This window comes from Gopherus evgoodei, chromosome 22, assembly GCF_007399415.2.
Source record: "Gopherus evgoodei ecotype Sinaloan lineage chromosome 22, rGopEvg1_v1.p, whole genome shotgun sequence".
Classification (NCBI taxonomy): Eukaryota; Metazoa; Chordata; order Testudines; family Testudinidae; genus Gopherus; species Gopherus evgoodei.
Genome location: NC_044343.1, coordinates 9,607,995 through 9,627,221, shown reverse-complemented (window position 1 = coordinate 9,627,221; position 19,227 = coordinate 9,607,995). Strand labels below are relative to the sequence as shown.

At 52.7% G+C, this 19,227-nt stretch overlaps 1 protein-coding gene across 1 annotated transcript in view; it reads left to right on the top strand.

Annotated features, from left to right (window-relative positions):
- Positions 1 to 5,319: 5,319 nt before the first annotated feature.
- MYO1F (myosin IF) overlaps positions 5,320 to 19,227 on the top strand; it is a 48,439-nt gene continuing 34,531 nt past the window's right edge. Inside the window, exons 1-3 of the mRNA XM_030540097.1 lie at positions 5,320 to 5,473; positions 5,596 to 5,741; positions 15,886 to 16,023. Of these exons, the coding sequence (XP_030395957.1) occupies positions 5,739 to 5,741; positions 15,886 to 16,023 (141 nt within the window). The 5' untranslated portion in view covers positions 5,320 to 5,473; positions 5,596 to 5,738. The remainder of the gene's footprint in view (positions 5,474 to 5,595; positions 5,742 to 15,885; positions 16,024 to 19,227) is intronic.

Below are 19,227 nucleotides of genomic sequence, written 5' to 3'. Positions count from 1 at the left end.
AGGCCCTCCAAAATCACAAGATTCTTTTAACTAGTAAAGGGGTGGGGCTTTTAATTTGCATTCCCATTTCTGAGCCTTTCAGGTGCACTCACCTCACGTTTCCCATCGCTGTTACCATGAGGGCTGGAACCTTTTCTTTTGAAACCAACGTAGGGATTCTGACAAACTAGCATGATTCCAGGAGCTGGGGCTTTAAACAAAACCCCAGATATCACCAGCGCTGGCAACACTACTTGCCTCTGCCTAGCAGCAAGGATCAAACCTGAGGTGCTTCAGGAACTGGCCTGGCTGATTCAATAACTCTCACTGTTGTCCTACTTTAGATGTAGCCAGATCATCTCAGGGAGACGTGCCTGTAGGAACCTGCAGTGCGGTGCAGTTATCTGCCACTAGATGTCCCTCCACATCAAAGCACAACACTCCTCCAAGCCTGAACCAGTTCAGAGGCAGGAAATTCTGCTTTCCTCTTGTTCCATATGAGAGAAACAAAAAATCAAACCATCCCTCGCTGTGGCCAGAAGGCTGGGTTTTTTAGTGCCATTTTATAATGTTTCCCATTCTTTCAAATGTAACAGCAAAATCTGAGAGTCTAAATGACCCTTAACTGCAGTGGTGGAGCTAAGGACTTCCGTTCGTTTGATCACCTCTAGTTCCAGCTTCCCCACTGGCCAGATTTATGGCTTCTTGGGTTTTATGGGTGTTACCCCAGGTCCCCTTGAAAAGCATCGAAATTCCCCATCCCACCACCTTCCAGTGTTTCAGTGACCCCCCTCACTGTGTTGTAGAAAAGGTCCCTGCACAGCATGATCACCCTGTGTGCAAAATGAGATCTTGAACCTCTAAGGGCCTGTCTGTACTGGGGATGTATGTACTGATGTAGGCACAGCTCTGCAACATCCTTCCTCCCACCCCCTAATGCAGACATCCTGCACTGATGCACTACGGGGCTGACCCCGTCTGGCTTACTCTGGTTTGCCGCTGCGGTGTTGAACTGCAGGGAAGCAAATATCCCCAGCATAGGCAGGCCCTGAAATCCTGGTTGCATGCTAAAGAATTGCAGGTGCGGTGGCTCCCCCAGTAGCGTTTAGGGGCTGGCGTTATAACCCTGTTCTTACCCACAGGCAGGGATTTGTCAGCGGGCAGGCGGAAGTTAGGAGACTTATTCCAAAATATGGTCCTGTGTGTGGAGCAAGCGACACTGATCTAATCAGTAGCAGGAGGGTGTCCTGTCCCAGTTCACCAGCATCACGCTGCAAAGACACAGAAGAACAACGCCCTTGTTCCGTGGGTCTTGCTGTAGTTTTCAGAGCTTGGTAGTTCAGTTAACCCCGGCTGCTTGTTTATTCTGGGTTCCTCCCTGCCCGGGGAGGGCGTGTCACAGAATCACCCCTTCGCTTGCAGAGATATAAGATGCTCCTGAGATAAGCTCTTTGCACCTGCTGAGCAAGGACGACAGCAGTGCATGTGCCTTTCCAAGCGATCACATGTACAATCCAGCTCCTTCCACGGGTGTTTCTTCTCTTCGCCAAATGCTGATAATTATCCCGAATGAGTGATGGCCCCCAGCTGTGAAAAGGGGCTAGTCAGGGCAAACGCAAGCCAAAATGTTCAACCCTGAGGGCCCACAGTTGGACCCCTAAATCCATAGGTGCCCTTCCCCCGCTGGCTTTCCACCGGGCCTTGTTTCCTTAAAGAGCTTTTCAAAGCCCAGTCTGAAATAAGCAGCCTGATTCCCACCCCCAGCTCCGGCTGGGTTGTGCACGTTCAGTGCCTTGCAAATCAGGCTGCCTCTCCATTCGGGTGGCTGCGTCCAGCTGGAGGGGGCTCGCCCCCAGCAGCCAAGTTTGGACGTTTTTGACGACAGCCCGTTTGAACGACAAGTTCCGCTGCAGGACTTGAGTCTGGTAAATGAGCAAAACTCCAGCGAACCAACAAAGCAACTGGGACATTTTTGCCTGCCTGTCTGTCTACTCGGAGGTCACTAATTCCATCTGGGTCAGATTTGACAATATCGGTTCCTGAGCATCCAGCTGCACAAGGCTATGACAATAGCTCAGTTACAGGAGCTCTCGTCTGGTTCGAGACGCTGCGGCCTGCACCCGAAGTGGTGATGGGCCACGTTTCAATCTGTGCTAACGCCCATGGGGGCTGAGCGGGTTTGTAGCTTCTGCTTGGTTATGCTGCAACGGGTGCCTCTGATCATCACAGAGGGATTTGAGACTAGACACAATAGGCGTTTCTAAAGGCCCATCTCTGTCTGGCTATTTATAGTGCTCCGCACATGGGTGCACCTCAATGCCGGCCATTTCCTGTGATTGTGAGTGGTTCTTGGTTGATCATTTCCCATTGTTTCTGCCCAGAAAAGGTTAGCTGGCATGCAGCTCTCCTGCTGCCTTAGGCGTGGTCAGTTGGCTGGGATTTGGTTTCACAATCTCCTGTTCATCATAGACACCCGCAGAACTGACCAGCATGATATAACCCTTTAATGTGCCACCATTGGTGCAATGAGGCACACATCAGCGCAAGGCACAGCTAACCCATGCCCCAAAAGCCAGCCCTGTCCAGCCCCCTCTCTCCTGCAGGTTGAGAAAAAGGAAGAGAAAGTTCAGGCCGGTCTTATTCACTGGGCCCATGAGCGAAACCGCTCAGGCGCTGCACAGAGGACAGCTCCAAAGGACAAGACAAGTCTCTCCCCAGCACAACCCAGCGTCAGTGTCCTCCTCCAGTGGAGACAGCAAAGCTGGTCGTTATCCGCCAGTCCTTTCCTTGTTGATTTTGCCAGCAAGATCAGGAGCAGCCTTTTGGGGTTTTACAAGAATGTGGAGCCAAAGAAAGGCTCGCAAGCCCCGAACTGCCTTGTTTCACCCCAGCCCCAGCCCTGCCTCATTTACATTTGACTCAGCTACTTTGCCTGCCTGCCCTGGGCATGAGTGTCTCTAGGTGGGAGAGGGGAGGCCCGACTCCACAGCCCAGTGCTGGACCTCTCTCGTGAGGCTGCCGACAAGGGGGACAAGTGTGGGTCTCCCCTAGAAACTGCAGCGAGTTCACCCACACTTTGCACAGGCCGCCCAGAGCTGCGCTACAGTAACAGCTTTTAAACACTACTGCTCGGGGGTCAGGTTGGCACTGGCTGGAAAATAGACACACACACACACACGTGTGTATGTGCACACATCACATACATGCCACATATATACACGTGGGCACACGTACACGCACACACTTTGCAGGTCACCTTTAAAGTGCAAGTTCGCAGACTCTTGTAGACTGCAACAAACAACATGGGACACTGGCCCAAGGCCCAGGAGACCTGCTGTGATTTGACGCTGATGCTTTTCCCTTGCTCCTCCCTGAGGCCAAGCATCATATTGCCCCACGAGCATGTGATGAGCTGAATGACCTGCATTGCTACCTGTGAACCTGAGTCTCACAAGGGTTACCGGGGTGTCCTCGCCACAGACAATGGACCAGCTTTTATGAGCATGGAATTCAAAGACTTTCTGAACAAAAATGGGCTTAAACCTATTCAAACTTCCCCATCTCATCCAGCCTGCAGGGGCCTCGCAGCGAGAGCTGAGAGGATCTTTAAAGAGGAGGTGAAGATGTGATTTGTGGCAGCTCGGGGATGAAGCTAGCTCGATTTCTTTGGAAATAAAGAACCAGTCCTCCAAGTGCGCTGGGTGTGAGCCCACCTAGCTATCAATGGGCAGGAAGATAAGAGCTCGTGTGGATCTAAATCCATCCCAGCCTGGGGAGGGAAATGCTAAGGCAACAAGATTTCCGAAAACAGCCCCGTGCTTTTTACGCTAAAGACAAAGAGCTGGGCCCAAAGGACGTGGGCTTTACCAACGTTTCAATGCAGCGTCAATTCCAGGTACCATCCTAGATCAAATTGGCCCCTTGTCTTTTCAAGTCCAGTGAAGTGACGGTTGGATTGTAAGACTCCCTCAGGAGCAGAATGACACGCAAGGACCACAGCCTCTGCCCTTGGCTGGCGACCACCTGGAGGAGCCGAGGCCAGGAACAGACGCAGTTTTTCTGGGGATGCCCGAGATGGGGGTATCTACAGAACTGGTGGACCAGGAGCCTGGGGCAATTGGACGACTACTCCCCACGGCCACAGAGAGGCGCTCGCTGTGCATGAGAAGAGCCCCTGGTTATTTGTATGGCTACATCCAGGCTGTAAATTAAGAGGGAAGGGATGCAGTAAAGTGGGCACCAGAGTATTATGGGCTGGAGCCAGGCTCCACCCCTCCCTGACTTGCTGGTTAGTTAGCAGGTGACTTCCCTCACTGTCTGTCTGCATTTGAATCGGGGAGGGGGGCGGCACTGGCCCAGCCAGCAGCGCAGACGGTAACATGTGCTGCCCATGCAGGGTGCAGCCCCTTTGCAAAGCGAGAGGAACCCCGGGGAGCTCCCTGGCTGGGCCCTTATGAAAACCTGCCCCATAGTCTCCGCAGCAGGCAACACCTCATGGGGCTGGGCGGGGACAGTAGGTTGTGATGTGACAAGTGGGCGGGGCTTCACTAGGGGCTGCTTTAACAAGTAAATTAGCAACTCCTGACTGAGCATGCTCAGAAGGGCTGTGGCTTTATCAGCGATGGCCCTGTGGCTCGCACCCAGGATCTGAGCAGCCCTAAACATCAGGGGGCTCAGCCTAAAGCCGGGATCCCTGCTTCGGTGCCCGTGGTGTATTACTGCAATGAACTGGCTAGTGTGTGTGCACATACATGGACCACTGTCCTTGAGCAGATGGATTAGAATGATTCAGCTGTGTGGCATAGGCCCCATACTGCTTAAAGGAGATTCACCTGTAGCAGATGAGGCCAGGCCTGTACTTTTGGAGCTGGGGCAGGTGAGTTCTGCCCCGGCTCGGCTGCAGCGTGACACACGGCAAGGCTTAGGAAGTGCTAGGCGACCATGGATTTGTTCCAGGTTTAGCCACGCTGTTTTATGAAGCGTGGTCCCAGCCACAAGCCGAGCTCCTGGCCTAGGGCTCTGTGCAGGCGAGTGTCAGAGCGCAGCCGGCTTGGAGTTATCTCTGCAGCACACAGGAAGGGGAGGGCAAGAGGTGGGGGCTCAGCCAGTCAAAAATGATCCGGGAGATTCTGCTTCAACTTTGCACAAGCCAGACAGTCGGTAACGAAGCCATAGTCTGCTTGGGTCAGAGACCCACCCACCCCCCCCCCCGAGGCTCATTTCAGCCCCGAATCCATGGGAGTGGGAAAACAGCTGCTTACAGAGGAAATTGTTTTGTAATCTCAACTTCCAGCCGGCACTGCCCAGAGCCCCTCCAAAGCCATATGCTCGCCCAGCAGCCCGCCGCCAGCTGCCTCCCGAATGCCAGGCTGTTTGAGGACGCTTATGGGGAACTATTCCTGCTCCACAGCCCAGCGATGGGTCCCTTCTGCCCCCCCACCCAGGCATGGGTGCCCAGTGGGTGCTTCCCCATCCCCAGTGTCAGTTCCCACAGGTAGACAGCACTTGCCCCCCCCCATCCCTTCACCACTCAGCTTCAAATGAGGAAGCGAGGGGAGGAGGGGTGACAAAGGAAATCAGTCCTAGTTTTAGTTGCACTTTTGTCTCTTGCTGCAGAAAAGCCCAGTGAGGAGAGTCAGTGTCAGGTCGTGACCATGTTCCCTGATCCCCAGTGACAGGAGCCCAGAGCACCACCCCCACCCCACCCACCTCTCGGGGCTGCAGCAGGAAGAGCAGGACCCCCAGGCTGCAGGGACACCATGGTAAGTAGAAAAGATTGGATCCATGCTGCAAAGGCCAGGGCACTGCCCCTTGCTTTGCCGCTGTGGGCATCACTGCACCCACTGGGGTCACTGCACCCTTCCCTGCCCCTGCATCCACCGGGGTCACTGCACCCTTCCCTGCCCCTGCACCCACTGGGGTCAGTGCACCCTTCCCTGCCCCTGCACCCACTGGGGTCACTGCACCTTGCCCTGCTCTGCACTCACTGGGATCACTGCATCTTTCCCTGCCCCTGCACCCACTGGGGTCAGTGCACCCTTCCCTGCCCCTGCACCCACTGGGGTCACTGCACCTTGCCCTGCTCTGCACCTACTGGAGTCATTGCTCCTGCCCCCCCCTGAAATCTACCAAGGTTTCACTGCCTGCTGCACCCCGCCCCCCACCACTGTATCTCTAGCCCCTGCTTAGCACCTGCCATGCATCCCTGCCCCCTTGCCCTGAACCCACCCACTCAAACGTCTCTGCCCTGAGTTCCAGGGAGCACCGGGTCCTCAAGGGCCTGAAGTAACCTGGGTTCACGGCTGTGTGGGGAAGAGGGAGTTGGAAAGACTCCCAGAGGCCAGGAAAGCTGCAACCTCCCCATCCCGCACACAGGAAGGTTGGGGCTGCACAAACCCTTCCCTCTCCCCAGTAACGCCCTGGGGCTGCCAGGTGAGCCTCTATGAGGCTGGGGCTGAATGAAAATTAACGTCCCTGCATTGTCCAGGGCGCAGGGGAGGGACAGGGAGCAGGGGGTGCTGGGGAGACCAGCGGGCTGGATGCTGACACCGGGGGTGGGGGGGGATGTGCTGCTTCCAGGCCTCACCCTGGCCGTTGTTCAGCTGGATTCTCACCCGCTGCTGCCCAGGGTGGGGCCCGGCTGTTGGGGGCTGTTTGCATTGGGGGTGAGGGTCGGCGCTGCACCTGGGGGCTGATGGCGATGGAGGGGTTCGGGCAATGTGGGGAGGTTATGGAAGGTGCTATGGATTTCCCTGCCCCTGCCCACCAGGGCCCATGAACTACCTAGGGGGCTGGAGGGCCCCTGACATGCTGCCCTGCTTCCTGCTGCTTCGGCTTTTCAGCAGCACAGACATCTCCACGCAGGTAGAGGCAAGGCAGAGACCACAGCCAGCCCAGCTCGTGCTCTTCCAGCCCCACAGATGTGAACTGTGGCAGTGCTGCAATGGGGGACTGGTGTCAGGAGGTGCCACCTCTGGGAGCTACTAGTTGCCCAGCTATTGGGCATCACAACACGCCCGAGAGGGAGTTCAGTGTCGCCCTCCGGTGATACAGATGGGAAGGCCAAGGCAGGGAACGCTGAACGTCCTGGCTCAGAAAAAGACGTGGAGGCGTAAGAGAGAGAATCAGCGAGACACAACATGGATGTGATCCTTGGATGCATAAACCAGGGAGTCCGGAGTGGTAGGCAGGAGGTTATTGTACCTCTGTATTTGGCACTGGTGCAACCGTTGCTGGAACAGGCCATCCAGTTCTGGTGCCCACAATTCAAGAAGGCTGTGGAGAAATTGGAGAGGGTCAGAGAAGAGCAGAGAGAATGGCTGAAGGATTAGACACATGCCTTATAGTGACAGATGCCAGGAGCTCAATCTATTCAGCTAGCAAAGAGAAAGTCCCCGTTTGATTGGTTTTGATTTCCTGGCTGGTAATGCACTAGCCCCTTCTCGGTCTTTTGAATAGGTCAGGGGATATTAGGGCTCCAGTTGCCCCTCTTTTGGCAGTGAAACTTTGCCCCGGTTGGCACTGTCTTTGTTTTTCCTTCTTGCTTTCCTGACTGAAACTACACTTTGAAGCAAGGCTGAGATCGTGTGTATGGGCCCTGGGGATGTGTCAGATCTTTATCTGTACAAAATATCCGAGCCCTTGCGAGGTGGGTAGGCAGTTAGCAAATATACATGCCGGTGACACCCAGTGATGAAGCCTCACTTGTCAGCCTAGGGCACAAACAAGAGGGGCTGGAATCCCCGCTGCCCTGCGTATCATGACGGCATTGATGCCATGGATTTAGCAGTATTTTACACCCTCTGTGTCCTGTTGTGAACGGCTGGCTGCACAAGCTGCAGCGTAATGGGGAATCAGGCCTCAGGTTTCGTTATTAGTGTTCACCCACCGCAGCTAACTGATGAGTAACAGCCACTAGACTCACACCTAAGGCCCACTCCTCTACGAGCCTCTTGGATAAATGGCTGGAGTTAAAGCCAGGCAAACTCACATGAGAAATAAGGCAGAGAAACAAGCGAGGGTGATTAGCCAGTGGGACGCGCTCCCAAGGGAAGTGGTGGATTCTCCGTCTCTTCAGATCCAGACTGGCTGCTTTGCTAAGAGTTGTGTGTTAGTCAAACCCGCGTGACTGGGCTCGGGGCAGGGGTAATCAGGTGAAATGGAACGGCCTACGTTATACAGATGCTTAGAGAAGATGATTTAATGATCCCTTCTGGCCTTACGAAATCGGTAAATCTGGTCTAGACTCATTGGGCTGGGTGAATGCAGGAAGGCACCTGCAGTCGGGCTGGGATGACACTAAACCTACAAACTGTATCGCAGTTAAATGAAGTGGTTTCAGAGAGAAATAGCAGCAGAAGAGAGAGAAATTAAGAAGCTAAATTCCATCGCCTGGCACCTCGTGTTGTCATTTGCACCAGTGCAAGGTGGGCTTGAAACACAACCTCTCCCAATCACTGGAACGTCAAATCACACCCGCTGGCTTCAAGCCAAGGGTCCTCGACTCAGGCCCTCAGAGGTACTTAGTTTGCTCACTTCCATTGCAATCAGCAGCAGATCGGGGCCCTAGTAATTACAGATACCAATGGGAGGCCAGGCCAGCCCCTGGGAGCCTTACAGGAAGTGGAACCTTTTCTAATTAGGGTGATGATCACAGTTATCAATACTTATGTATTTGTATTGCAGTCATGTCTTGGCACCCCAGGCATGGACCAGGTCCCTGTGGTGCCAGGTGCTGTACACCGAACTAAAAGACAGTCCCTGCCCCAAAGAGCTTGGTCTCTGAGTCACGTCCAGGGATCTGAAAGGCCCCCATTGTTGAGAATGTAGAGGAAAAGGACCCTGGTCGGGCATTTTCTGACCCCTGGCAGTGAGGGCTGAACCCCACTCCTCCTGGGGGTGGGGGCTGCATGTATGTGACCTTCTCACTGAAATCATCTGAAATGCTGCAGGCAACACGTTCAAGCCCTAGTCCTTGAGTTCTGGGATTTTACAAGAAGCTGGGCCTGAGGTTTGTGCCGAGACCACAGGGTGCTACTGAGGAAGGAAAAGGGGAACTGGGGGCTAACAGTTGTGAAAGCAAATTCACTTATTGCCCTCTTCTTGGCTGATAGTTACTTAAGTTTGCCAGTAAGGAGGCTGGGGCTAGAGCCTGGGTCTCCGGACACCTAGCCCTATGATTTAAGCCCTAGACCAGAACTTCCTTCTGGCCAGGCAGAGAGCGCGCTATCCTCCAGCCGTGCGCATGTGAGTTCCCTCAGCAGGCCTAGCTAGAGTGGAAGGGCCTCCCTTCACTCTGTGGCTTTATTGTGAAGAATGAGTCAGACACACAAACGTGCGTTCACAGTTTGCATTGGCAGGGGTCAGTGTGTGACAGGGTGGGCATGCAGCTAGTGGTCAGTGCTGCAGCCTGCGCATCACACGTTCTAGACTCTGCCACTGATGCACTGCGACACCTTGGGTGCGTGACTTTCAGTGTGACCTCTCTGTGCCTCGGTTCCCCCGCCTGTAAAAGGGGGGTACCCTGCCTCCCAGAGTACGGTGAGGCCTAATTCACACATATCTGTAGAGGACATTGAGCTCTTCTAATGGAAGGTGCTGGAGAAGTGCTGTCATGGGGACAATTTCTGCTCCCGCTGAAGTCAGTGACAAAACTCTTGTTGAACCTAACGGGACCAGGATTGTCCCATTGCGGCTGTATATTGAGGCACATTAACGCCATAAAGTTTGATCAAGAAACAGTAGGTTGTCTATATCTAAGGTGAGAACCAGCCATCTGTCTGGAGTCCCACAGTGCCAAGTGCATGGCTGAAATGGCTTATTAGAGCATCAGGGTGTATTATTGATCAAAAGCCTGTTCGTGATACAGGAAATTAAACTATTTGCCTTAACCCTTTAATGCAGCAAACTCAGGATGCCCACACCAGATAACACCATTGGCCTGACAAGTCTGACCAGTATCCTGGCTCTGGTAATGGCCAATCCCAGAGATCTGAGAGGAAGGCCATACAGGCCCATAATGCGTCTGGCCCTTTGCGAATTGCTGTGCATGGAAGAACAATCCCTTCCTGACCTTTGTCAGGACCAGCTGACCATGCCCTGAAGCATGAGGCTCGATTAGCCCCTTGCTTTGCTTGCACAGTTATAAATGCTACGAATAGTCATACAACAGTCTGGCTAATAATAGCATGCCAGGAAACCAGCATGATTAATCTGAACTATGATCCCATTTTCACTGGGTTTCTTTTATAACGTCTTACTAGGAAGAAAGAGAGTGGGTGATGGAGGAACTCAAACAAGGAACTAGAGAAAGAGGGAAGAAGAGGCTGAGTTCTCTAAGGGTCTCTCAAAATCCTGTGTACACAGAGTCCTGCCTGCTAAGGATCCCTGCTGCCTAGCAGCAATCCTGTGACAGTTCCGTCTAGAAAGAGTTTTGTGCCCCGGGTACCCGGAGGGAGGTGGAGTTGAGTTTCTATGGAATAACAGCATTTTTTGTCATCATACTTCCCATTGTATGACTCAGCTTCACGCCTGGTATTACAGCCCAACTTGGCCCATGAGCGACGAACCCCTGTGTTCCCTTGGGACCTTGCTCTCCTAGTCTATTCTGGCTAGGTTCTTACTCCGCGCTCACCCCTGTGTCCAAGCACCTTCCAGTCGTGTATTGAGCAATTAAACACGGTTCCAAAAAGAACTAGATGCATTCATGGAGGACAGGTCCATCAATGGCTATTAGCCAGGATGGTGTCTCTAGCCTCTGTTTGACAGAAGCCGGGAATGGGCAACAGGGGATGGATCACTTGATGATTCCCTGTTCATTCCCTGTGGGGCACTTGGCTTTGGCCACTGTCAGAAGAGAGGATACTGGGCTAGATGGACAATTGGTCTGACCCAGCCTGGCCATTCTTATGTTCTGATGACCAGCATCTGCCAGATGTTGGTTGGTCTCTCGTCCTCTCCCCAAAAGGTGCACGTGCAGTGGAGTGTCTTATTTTTTAGGTAGGGTTTAGTGGTGTTGTTGTTTATAACTCTACACGGGGCTATGTGGTTATGTTGAAGAAGGCAAGGGCAAAGAAAGACCCCCTTGCACTTGGAACGGGCGGTGGGGAGGTTTGCGATGGGCCTTGATTTCTGGGGAAATTCATTCCACAGTCTCAGGCCAGCCCCCGAGAAAGTTTTGTCTGCTGCACGAATCAGCTGTGTCCTTGTTGTAGAACGTCCGATTGGGCTGGAGGGGTGCATGGTACCACCATTGTCAACTCTAAGCCTTCATCCTGCAGCTTTAGGCACTTTCAGATTGCCTGGGCCCAAGCTGTGACGTGCTCTGAAGACAAGCGTTGAGACCTTCAATTTGATTTAAAATTCAGCGAGGAGCCAATGCAGAGAGCAGAGGACAGGTGTGATGAGTTGAGAGTAGCCTGTGTTGGTGCAGCCTTCTATACAAGCTGGAGCTTCCTACATACCGAAGGCTTCATGTCCATGGCTGCTGCAGCCGAGTAGCATCTGCTGGCCTACGCGGCAGATGACACAGTGGAGAAGGTGCAGGAATGACAGGGCCAGGAAATGGGCTGATCTGCACAAGTGGATGCGACCTCATCAGAGAATGCCTTCCACCTGCTGGTTGGCGAGGTCCAGCTGCACAGGAGCTGTACATGTGACAGAGGAGGGTACAAAGGGAGCAGGTGTTTTCCTGCGTGAATCCGGTGGGAGAGGCTGGATGCTTGGGCCAGAGTTATATTAGTACGTGGCACAATCTGAAACCATGAGTCCAAAATCAGCTCTGTGGATCCAGGAGAGAGAGGAAAACAAAGCAAAAGAGGAAGAGAAGAAAAAGGAGAAGCACAAGAAACAACTGGCTGACGGGAGAAGTGAAAGCTGGTGCTGCTGCACGTCAAGTGAAAAAAGGAAACGCTGGAGCAGCAGCAGCAGCAGCAAGATGCAGAAGATTCACTGAGCTAGGGACTGCCGGATGGAGTCTGTGAAACAGAGCGAGATTCACTAGAGCAATGAACTAGGCTGGAAAGGAAGAGACAGGCTAGGAGTGACCAAAGCAGGGTCAGCCTTGAGATAAATAAATGATTGTACTTTCTACAGCTCCGCCCACATACTAAACTCCTCCCACATGCCCAGCACCACCACCATGTGATACCAAAACAAGATGCTATTCACAGTGGGTTGAGCAGCCCATCACACCGTAATAACCTGGATTCTTTCTTGTCTGCTTTGACCAGGTTCTAAGCGATGAACAGAGTTGATATTTACATTGTTGTTATTAAGTTTCAGAGTTAACACTCTATTAAGATAACCTCTCAGAGCTGTTGTTTCAGGCTGCCTGCAGACACAAGCAGTCATCACTGCATTAGTTTACACCTGGGTCACCCTCTGGAAGGTTTTCTTTGCTGGCTTAAGTATTAGATACTTTTTTTAATGAAAGTTTAGCACAAAATGGCAGCCACCAAGGGAAACTAACTTGGCACAACCCAGCTCATTCTGATCCCCTTTGAAAGTCCTAAACGCCAGGCCACAGCTTCCCTCCCAACCAGCTGCCATGGGAGTACAAAGATAGACAACCTCAGAAGACTTCCTCCATGATGCACTGAAAAACAGAAACAAGAAATTCCTGCTCATCTCTCACAGAGAGGAAATGATGAATTATACATATTAATGTATCTGTACTGGAGGGGCACCTAGAAGCCAGGGCCTCAACGTACTGAGCACTGTACCAACAGCTAACACAAAACCCCAAAGCACTTCCAAGCTGAGACACAGATGCAGAACGGTGTTTAGGCTCCTAACTTCTAGTTCTGTGATTCTGTGACGTCGGTGGGAGTTACGAGGCTCAAAACCTTTGTGAAGCTGGGCCCAAGTGTCACGGGGAGACTGGTTCCTTTAAGAGGGAACAGGTCCGGTTCACCTGCGATTCATTGGCTGCCTCCCATTGGGGCCTGGTAGGGGGCACCTGGCCGCTATAATGAACCATGCGGCCGTTCAGGGAGAGTCACAGAACTATAGAGCAGTCGGGCTGGACAGAACCTCGGGAGATCATTTAGTCCAGCCCCTTGCACTGAGGCAGGGCCAAGCAAACCAAGACCATCCCCTCACAGGGGTTTATCCCACCTGTTCTTAAAGATCTCTGGTGATGGGGATTCCACAACCTCCCTTGGGAGCCTGTTCCAGAGCTTCACTCTCTAGAGTTAGATAGTTTCTCCTGTCGTCTAACCTAAGTCTCCCTTGCTGCAGATGGAGCCCATTGCTTCTTGTCCGGGCTTCCATGGCCATGGAGAACAATTGATCACTGTCCTCTTTCCCCCTTAGCATGTTTGAAAACTTATCAGGTCCCCTCTCGGTCTTCTTTTCTCAGGACTAAACACTCCCAGTTTTCTGTAACCTATCCTCATATGCCAGGTTTCCTGAAACAGGACAGAGGGTGGGCAAAACTGGGCATTTGTCCCATTTGCTCTTGCCATCTGATCACCAGTTGGCAAGAGCAAACTGAACAAATACACAGTTTTGCCACCTCACGGGCACGGGGGAGAGGGAGGTCTCAGAGCCTGGAAGGGGCAGTCGGCAGGTGGACTCGGGCCACCTTGTGCACAATGGGGAGAGGAGGGCCTCAGGGTGGCCCAGCAGGGACAGGAAGCAGGGAAGCCCAGGCTAGTCCTGCGTGCTGGGGTAGAGAAGGACCTCAGGTGAGCCCCAACCGGGCAGGAGGCCGGGAGGACTCAGGACAGCCTGCATGCGGGGGGCACTTCGGGCCAGCCCCATAGGGGTGTCCTGTTTTCCCTTTGGGAAAATATGGTCTCCCTAGTGGTGGGGTGGGTCCCTGAAGAGAGTGGCAGGGACCTGGGAGAGCAGGAGCTGGAAGCCGCTGGGAGGGAAGAGGAGCTGGTGTGACAGACCTGGGGAACCCCACTAGGTGGAAGAGTTCTGCAGGGGACCCTGGGTAAAGGGAAAGAACCGACTCGGCACGAGGGTGACCCCGCAGGGGGATCTGCCGGTGGAGGGGCCACGGGCGTGGAACTCTGTTGGAAGCCTGCTCAGAGGAGCCCTGAGGTGAGGGTTGAAGGGGAACAGTCATAAGCAGTGTGGTCAAAGACCAGTGGTGCGGAAGCCCCAGAACAGGAGCGTGAGAACTGTGAGGCAGGGTTTGTTCACTCTTGGGTGGAAGGCCGTGAGAATGGGACCAGGAAGAATGACGGAGGAACTGGGTGTGACGTAGCTGGACAAGGCTTTGGGGTTAGGGTGACCAGACAGCAAGTGTGAAAAATCAGGCTGGGGATGGGGAGAGGGTAACAGGCGCCTGTATCAGACAAAGCCCCGAATATCAGGACTGTCCCTATAAAACCCCTGTTTGGGACTGATGAACTATCTTGCTCTGAGAGAGCTGCTGAAGCTTGCAATTATAAACTATGCCTAAGAGTGGGCCTTTCATAGAATCATAGAATCTCAGGGTTGGAAGGGACCTCAGGAGGTATCTAGTCCAACCCCCTGCTCAAAGCAGGACCAACCCCAATTAAATCACTGGACTTGGAGGAGGACATATTTCCTTTCCCAACCAGGTGAGATGGCTGGTGATTGGGTCCATAGGGAGAGGTGGGCAACTCAGCCAGCCCCAGTGACAAGGAGAAACTGAGGCAGGGCTCATCCTTTGCACTGTGGCTGGCTGCCAGGGGTGCCCTGGTGCGGGGTGAGATCACCATGTTGGAGTCAAGAGATAACTGGTGGAGACAGACCGATATAGGATGTGGGGGAGCACAGGACACTGGTGCTGCACAGAGAAGCATTCTTGTTTGTGAGTGTTTGATAGCGTAGTGGGGTGAGGTTTGTGTGCAGCCCAGCAGGATGGAAGCGGGCTAACGCCAAGGTTGCCGCCTGGCCAGGGTTTCCCAGATTGTCCAGTTTTTGAGGTATTGTCCCAGGAAATCTGTCAGGGCGCTCAGAACGCGCTGCCTGCTGTCCAGTTTGATGGGCCCTGGCTCATCCCAATCTCATAGATTCATAGATTCTAGGACTGGAAGGGACCTCGAGGTCATCGAGTCCAGTCCCCTGCCCTCATGGCAGGACCAAATACTGTCCTGGTGTTTTGTACCTCAGAGGTGGTAACGCCAGCGAAAGCGTAAACTGCAGTTGCTTCCTCCTGACTTTGGACTGCTATGGCGGCCAAAACAAGGCGACTTTGTGAGGCTGGGCCTCCCCAGCTTGTGATTCGCAGGAGGGGAAGGAGGCTCTGGTACTGGAACGTCCTGGGAGTTCAGATTCTGCAGAACATGGCAAAGCCTGCACCCAAAACAGGCCTCTGCTTTTTCCTTCTCCCCCACACCTTCCCAGCCCTCATTCATTTCCCCAGAGGAGCCTTTTGAGCTTTTCTGACGATGTTTCGCAGCAGGCCCCAAAAGTGATGTGTCCAACAAGTGCTGCTTGCATAATACGGGCTAGTGCCAAAGGTCAGGCCAATCTTTGCAAGCCCATGCAGGTGGGAGTGGAGGAGTGTGTGTGAGGGAGATAACGGTACTTGATTTAAATTCAGGGGCAAAGTCTCTGCTCTTGCAAATTAGTATGGCTCCGTTGACTTTGCTGCAGCTGTGCTCTGTTCTACTAGCAGAGACTTTCACTTTTAATATCTTCGAAATGAGGTAGAGCCATAAACAATAGTGACACTTTGCTCTTATGTAATTCCTGGGATCTGAAAGCACCTTATAAAGGGACCAGAACATTATTATTCACAAGTTACAGATGGGGAAACTGAGGTACAGAGGTCACATGGTGAGTCAGTGGCTGAGCAAGGAGCAGACACACACACAGGTCCTGGCTCACAGACCCAAGTCCTAACCATTGGACCACGCTGCTTTCTCGAAAGCATTCCCTTTGCATCGCTGTATGCCGTAATTCTCTCCCGTCTCTCCACAGGGCAGCAAGGAGCGGTTTCACTGGCAAAGCCACAATGTCAAGCAGAGCGGAGTGGATGACATGGTCCTTCTCTCCAAAATCTCTGAGGATGCTATTGTGGAAAATCTTAAAAAGCGCTTCCTGGATGATTACATCTTTGTATCCTTTCCAGGGGCCGTGCTGGGCATGAGGCATCTCATAGAAACCAAAACAGGCTACTCCTGGGGCAGTAAGGCAGTGGAATAGTTCTGGGGTCTGTCCTGGCAATTCTAGGTTTGCCCTTTATGGGCAGGTCTGGCGGTGTCCCTGTAAAGGGGGTGAGCCCCGGCTCTTTCATCAGCAATGTCCTTCCAGGGTTGGAGATACAGGAGGAAAATAGTCCCCGGTTGTCTTGTTGTGGTCGAGGTGTAGGGACATCTCCTGTGAGTCTCTGAACAATACTCAGCAATGGATGCAGGCACTCTCAGACGCAGCCACAAAACCAGCTGCTGGTCTCAATCCGTGTATGGAAGCTCCTGCTTTTCGCATAGGAAGGCTCGAGAAGCAATGACACCTGAAAGGCTGAATGGACCAGTGCGCACTTTCTCTGGGCCACTGGGGCAAAATTTCCCGGCGCTCAAAATCAGGGCCAGAATTTCAAACGAAGCAGCTCCCATTTACGCACCAAAACAAGCGCCTGGATTTTCAAAAGAGCTTTGCCCACAGGGTGCTGAGCTCACTTGAAAATGTGCTGGGGAGTGTCTCAGTGGGTGTTGCTGGGTGCGAAGCGCTTCTGAAATTCCAGCCCTGAGGGCTTTTGATATTTTGGCCTTCAGGGTTAGCAATCGGGCCAGGTGCCCTTGGAAAGCTCACTTCCCCCAGATCTGCAGGACGGGTTCAGTCGGACCCATGGCCTCCATGCCATGATGATCTGGCCATTCATAACTCACCGCTTTCTCCTATGGGCCCCTTGGCTTGTGGGAAATACAGTGCTGAGAACGATCACTGGCAAGCAGAGCAGTAACAACAGTTCTTTTAAAATACACCACTGTCCCTCTTGCCCCATCCTTATTCCCCCGGGGGGCTCCTGTACATGGGGGAAGGAAAACCACATATGAAAAGTAGAACTGGTCAGAAAATGGGGGTTAGGGCAGGCAGTGCACTGAAAAAATATGAAACTTTGGTGAAATATTTTGGCCAAAAACCAAAATATTCCAGTTGAAATGGAGGCAGCAGTGCCTCATGGGAGTTATAGTTCTGGTTACTTATGCTCCCATTCTCCTCTTTGGATCAGTTGGGCTTTCGGGCCAGACTACATCTCCTATGATGCATCACAGCCAGGATCTCCTTCCCTTCACCAATAAGGTAGAAAGCACTGCATCATAGGAGATGTCATCCAGCCAAAAAGCCTGGCTGGCCATAAGAGGAATACAAGGAACCTCAATATATCTCCCATGGTGCACCACTTTCTACCCTGTTGGTGAAGGGAGATGGTGAATAGGAGTCTCTGGCTGTGATGCATCGTGGAAGATGTAGTCTAGCCAGAAAGCCTGGCCTATAGAAATGAATGGGAACATACGCCACTGAACTGCACCCTTCCCATGAGACGTTTTTAATTGAAATTTTTTGGTTTTTTATGAATTATCTAAATTTTCTGCAGAAGCTGAACGCTTTTCACACATAAAAATTCTTTGGTTGAAAACCCAATTTTCCATCAAAAAACAGTTCCGGCCAGTCCTAGCGAGAGCATGCGGAACAATCTCTTATATTTGTGACCAGCCCAGTGCAGCGTCTGTATGAATTCCCCAGTGCAGAGGGCTGGCTGGATGACACAAGGTACCAGGGTGTGGGATAACTAGGCTGACTGGAGCCAGTCTGCCAGAGGAAGCATTATAGAAGGATGTCTATTTACACAGCAGCACCAGGGCAATGGTCATGGAAAAACACACCGGCACCTCAGTTACGCCTCTGCAGTTTTGGAGCTGGCTGGAACAGCTGAGTTTGGCATGGACAGTACTGAAGCCTCCAAAGAACGCACGGCTGAGTGACAGGAGAATCCAGGACCTTCATCAAGCGGAAAGTTTGCACACAAAGATGCATCACCGTAAGAGTTGAATGTATCCCTGATGGGAGCCAGCAGCCAGTTCCGATGAGCTCCAGCCTTCAGACAGACAGCAGGAGCGCACCGGCTGCAACAGGGCACGGGAGAGAGGCATCCTCTGAAACATCTGGGCCTACACCATTCAGGTACCTGGCATGGCTCCCTGATATGAACGGACAGCCAGTGCGGAGTATGGAGCATAACGGAACATGCGCCCACTGCCCTGCCCCGCACAGAAATCTGTTCACCTATCGTTTACGCTGCTTATTGACTTGGTGCCTTTCAATCTGCTCAGATGCAGAAACCACACCAGTCTGTTTCACTTCCTGGCTCTCATCCCTCGGACAGCACTTTGGGGTTTTGGTTCCCAGCACTGCAGCAGGACAAGTTATCAAACAACACCGATCATGAAATAACGTTTCCATTTAGTATCTGTTTGGAGTCAGGCCAGTGTCTCTCTGCGGGCCTGGTTCTGTGCTGCCCTGTGACTTGTGCCACTGTGCTAAGGGGTGCGAAATGTTCCCTGAGTGGAAGGGTTGTGTTTTGCACTCCCATCACAATGAGTGCACAAGAGGCAGGATGATGGAGAATCGAGCCCTTGCTGTAGTTAGCGGGGAAGGCTTTATCTTTACAAAATCTAAATGTTGGGCCTCCGATGGAGTGACAGCTGCTGAAGGATTCATGTCAGTTCCTTGTCCTCTTATCTCCGGAGGACTGGCTCACGTGGCAAGATCCACACCCCCACTAGGTCTGGGCACTGGGGCACTATTCCTTGCCTCCATGCACCACCTGGCAAATTTTGCAGTCAGTCCCTACGTTCAGGAGACTGTTCTGTTCCTTCATCTGTGTTACAGGGAAGGTGCACGGAGCTGGGAGCCAGGAGACCCAGTCTCGTCTCTTTCGCCCACTGCTGGTTCTTCGCAAGCTTTACAATTGAGCAAGGCTTCGTAGCACTCTCTATGAGACAAGCAAGTGCTGGTCTCTTCATTTCACAGGCCAGGTAACCTCTGACTGAGCTGAGAACAGAACCCAGTTCTCTGGCACAGCACCCCCAAGGCTCAGCCACACTGTGTTTCAGAAAGAATCTGCCCCGTCTACGTGCTTGGCTATTCTCTGTGCCACCACCAAGGCCACGCTCTTCTCCCAGAGCCAAGAACAGAAGCCAGGAAGCGTGAGCCCTGCTGTTTTTCTTTCTGCTGTCTCGCAAATAGCTCTGCAACCCAGGATGGCTAATATTTTCCTCAAAAAAAAAAAAAGCAGCAATCTCAGCTAGCCACCCTGAG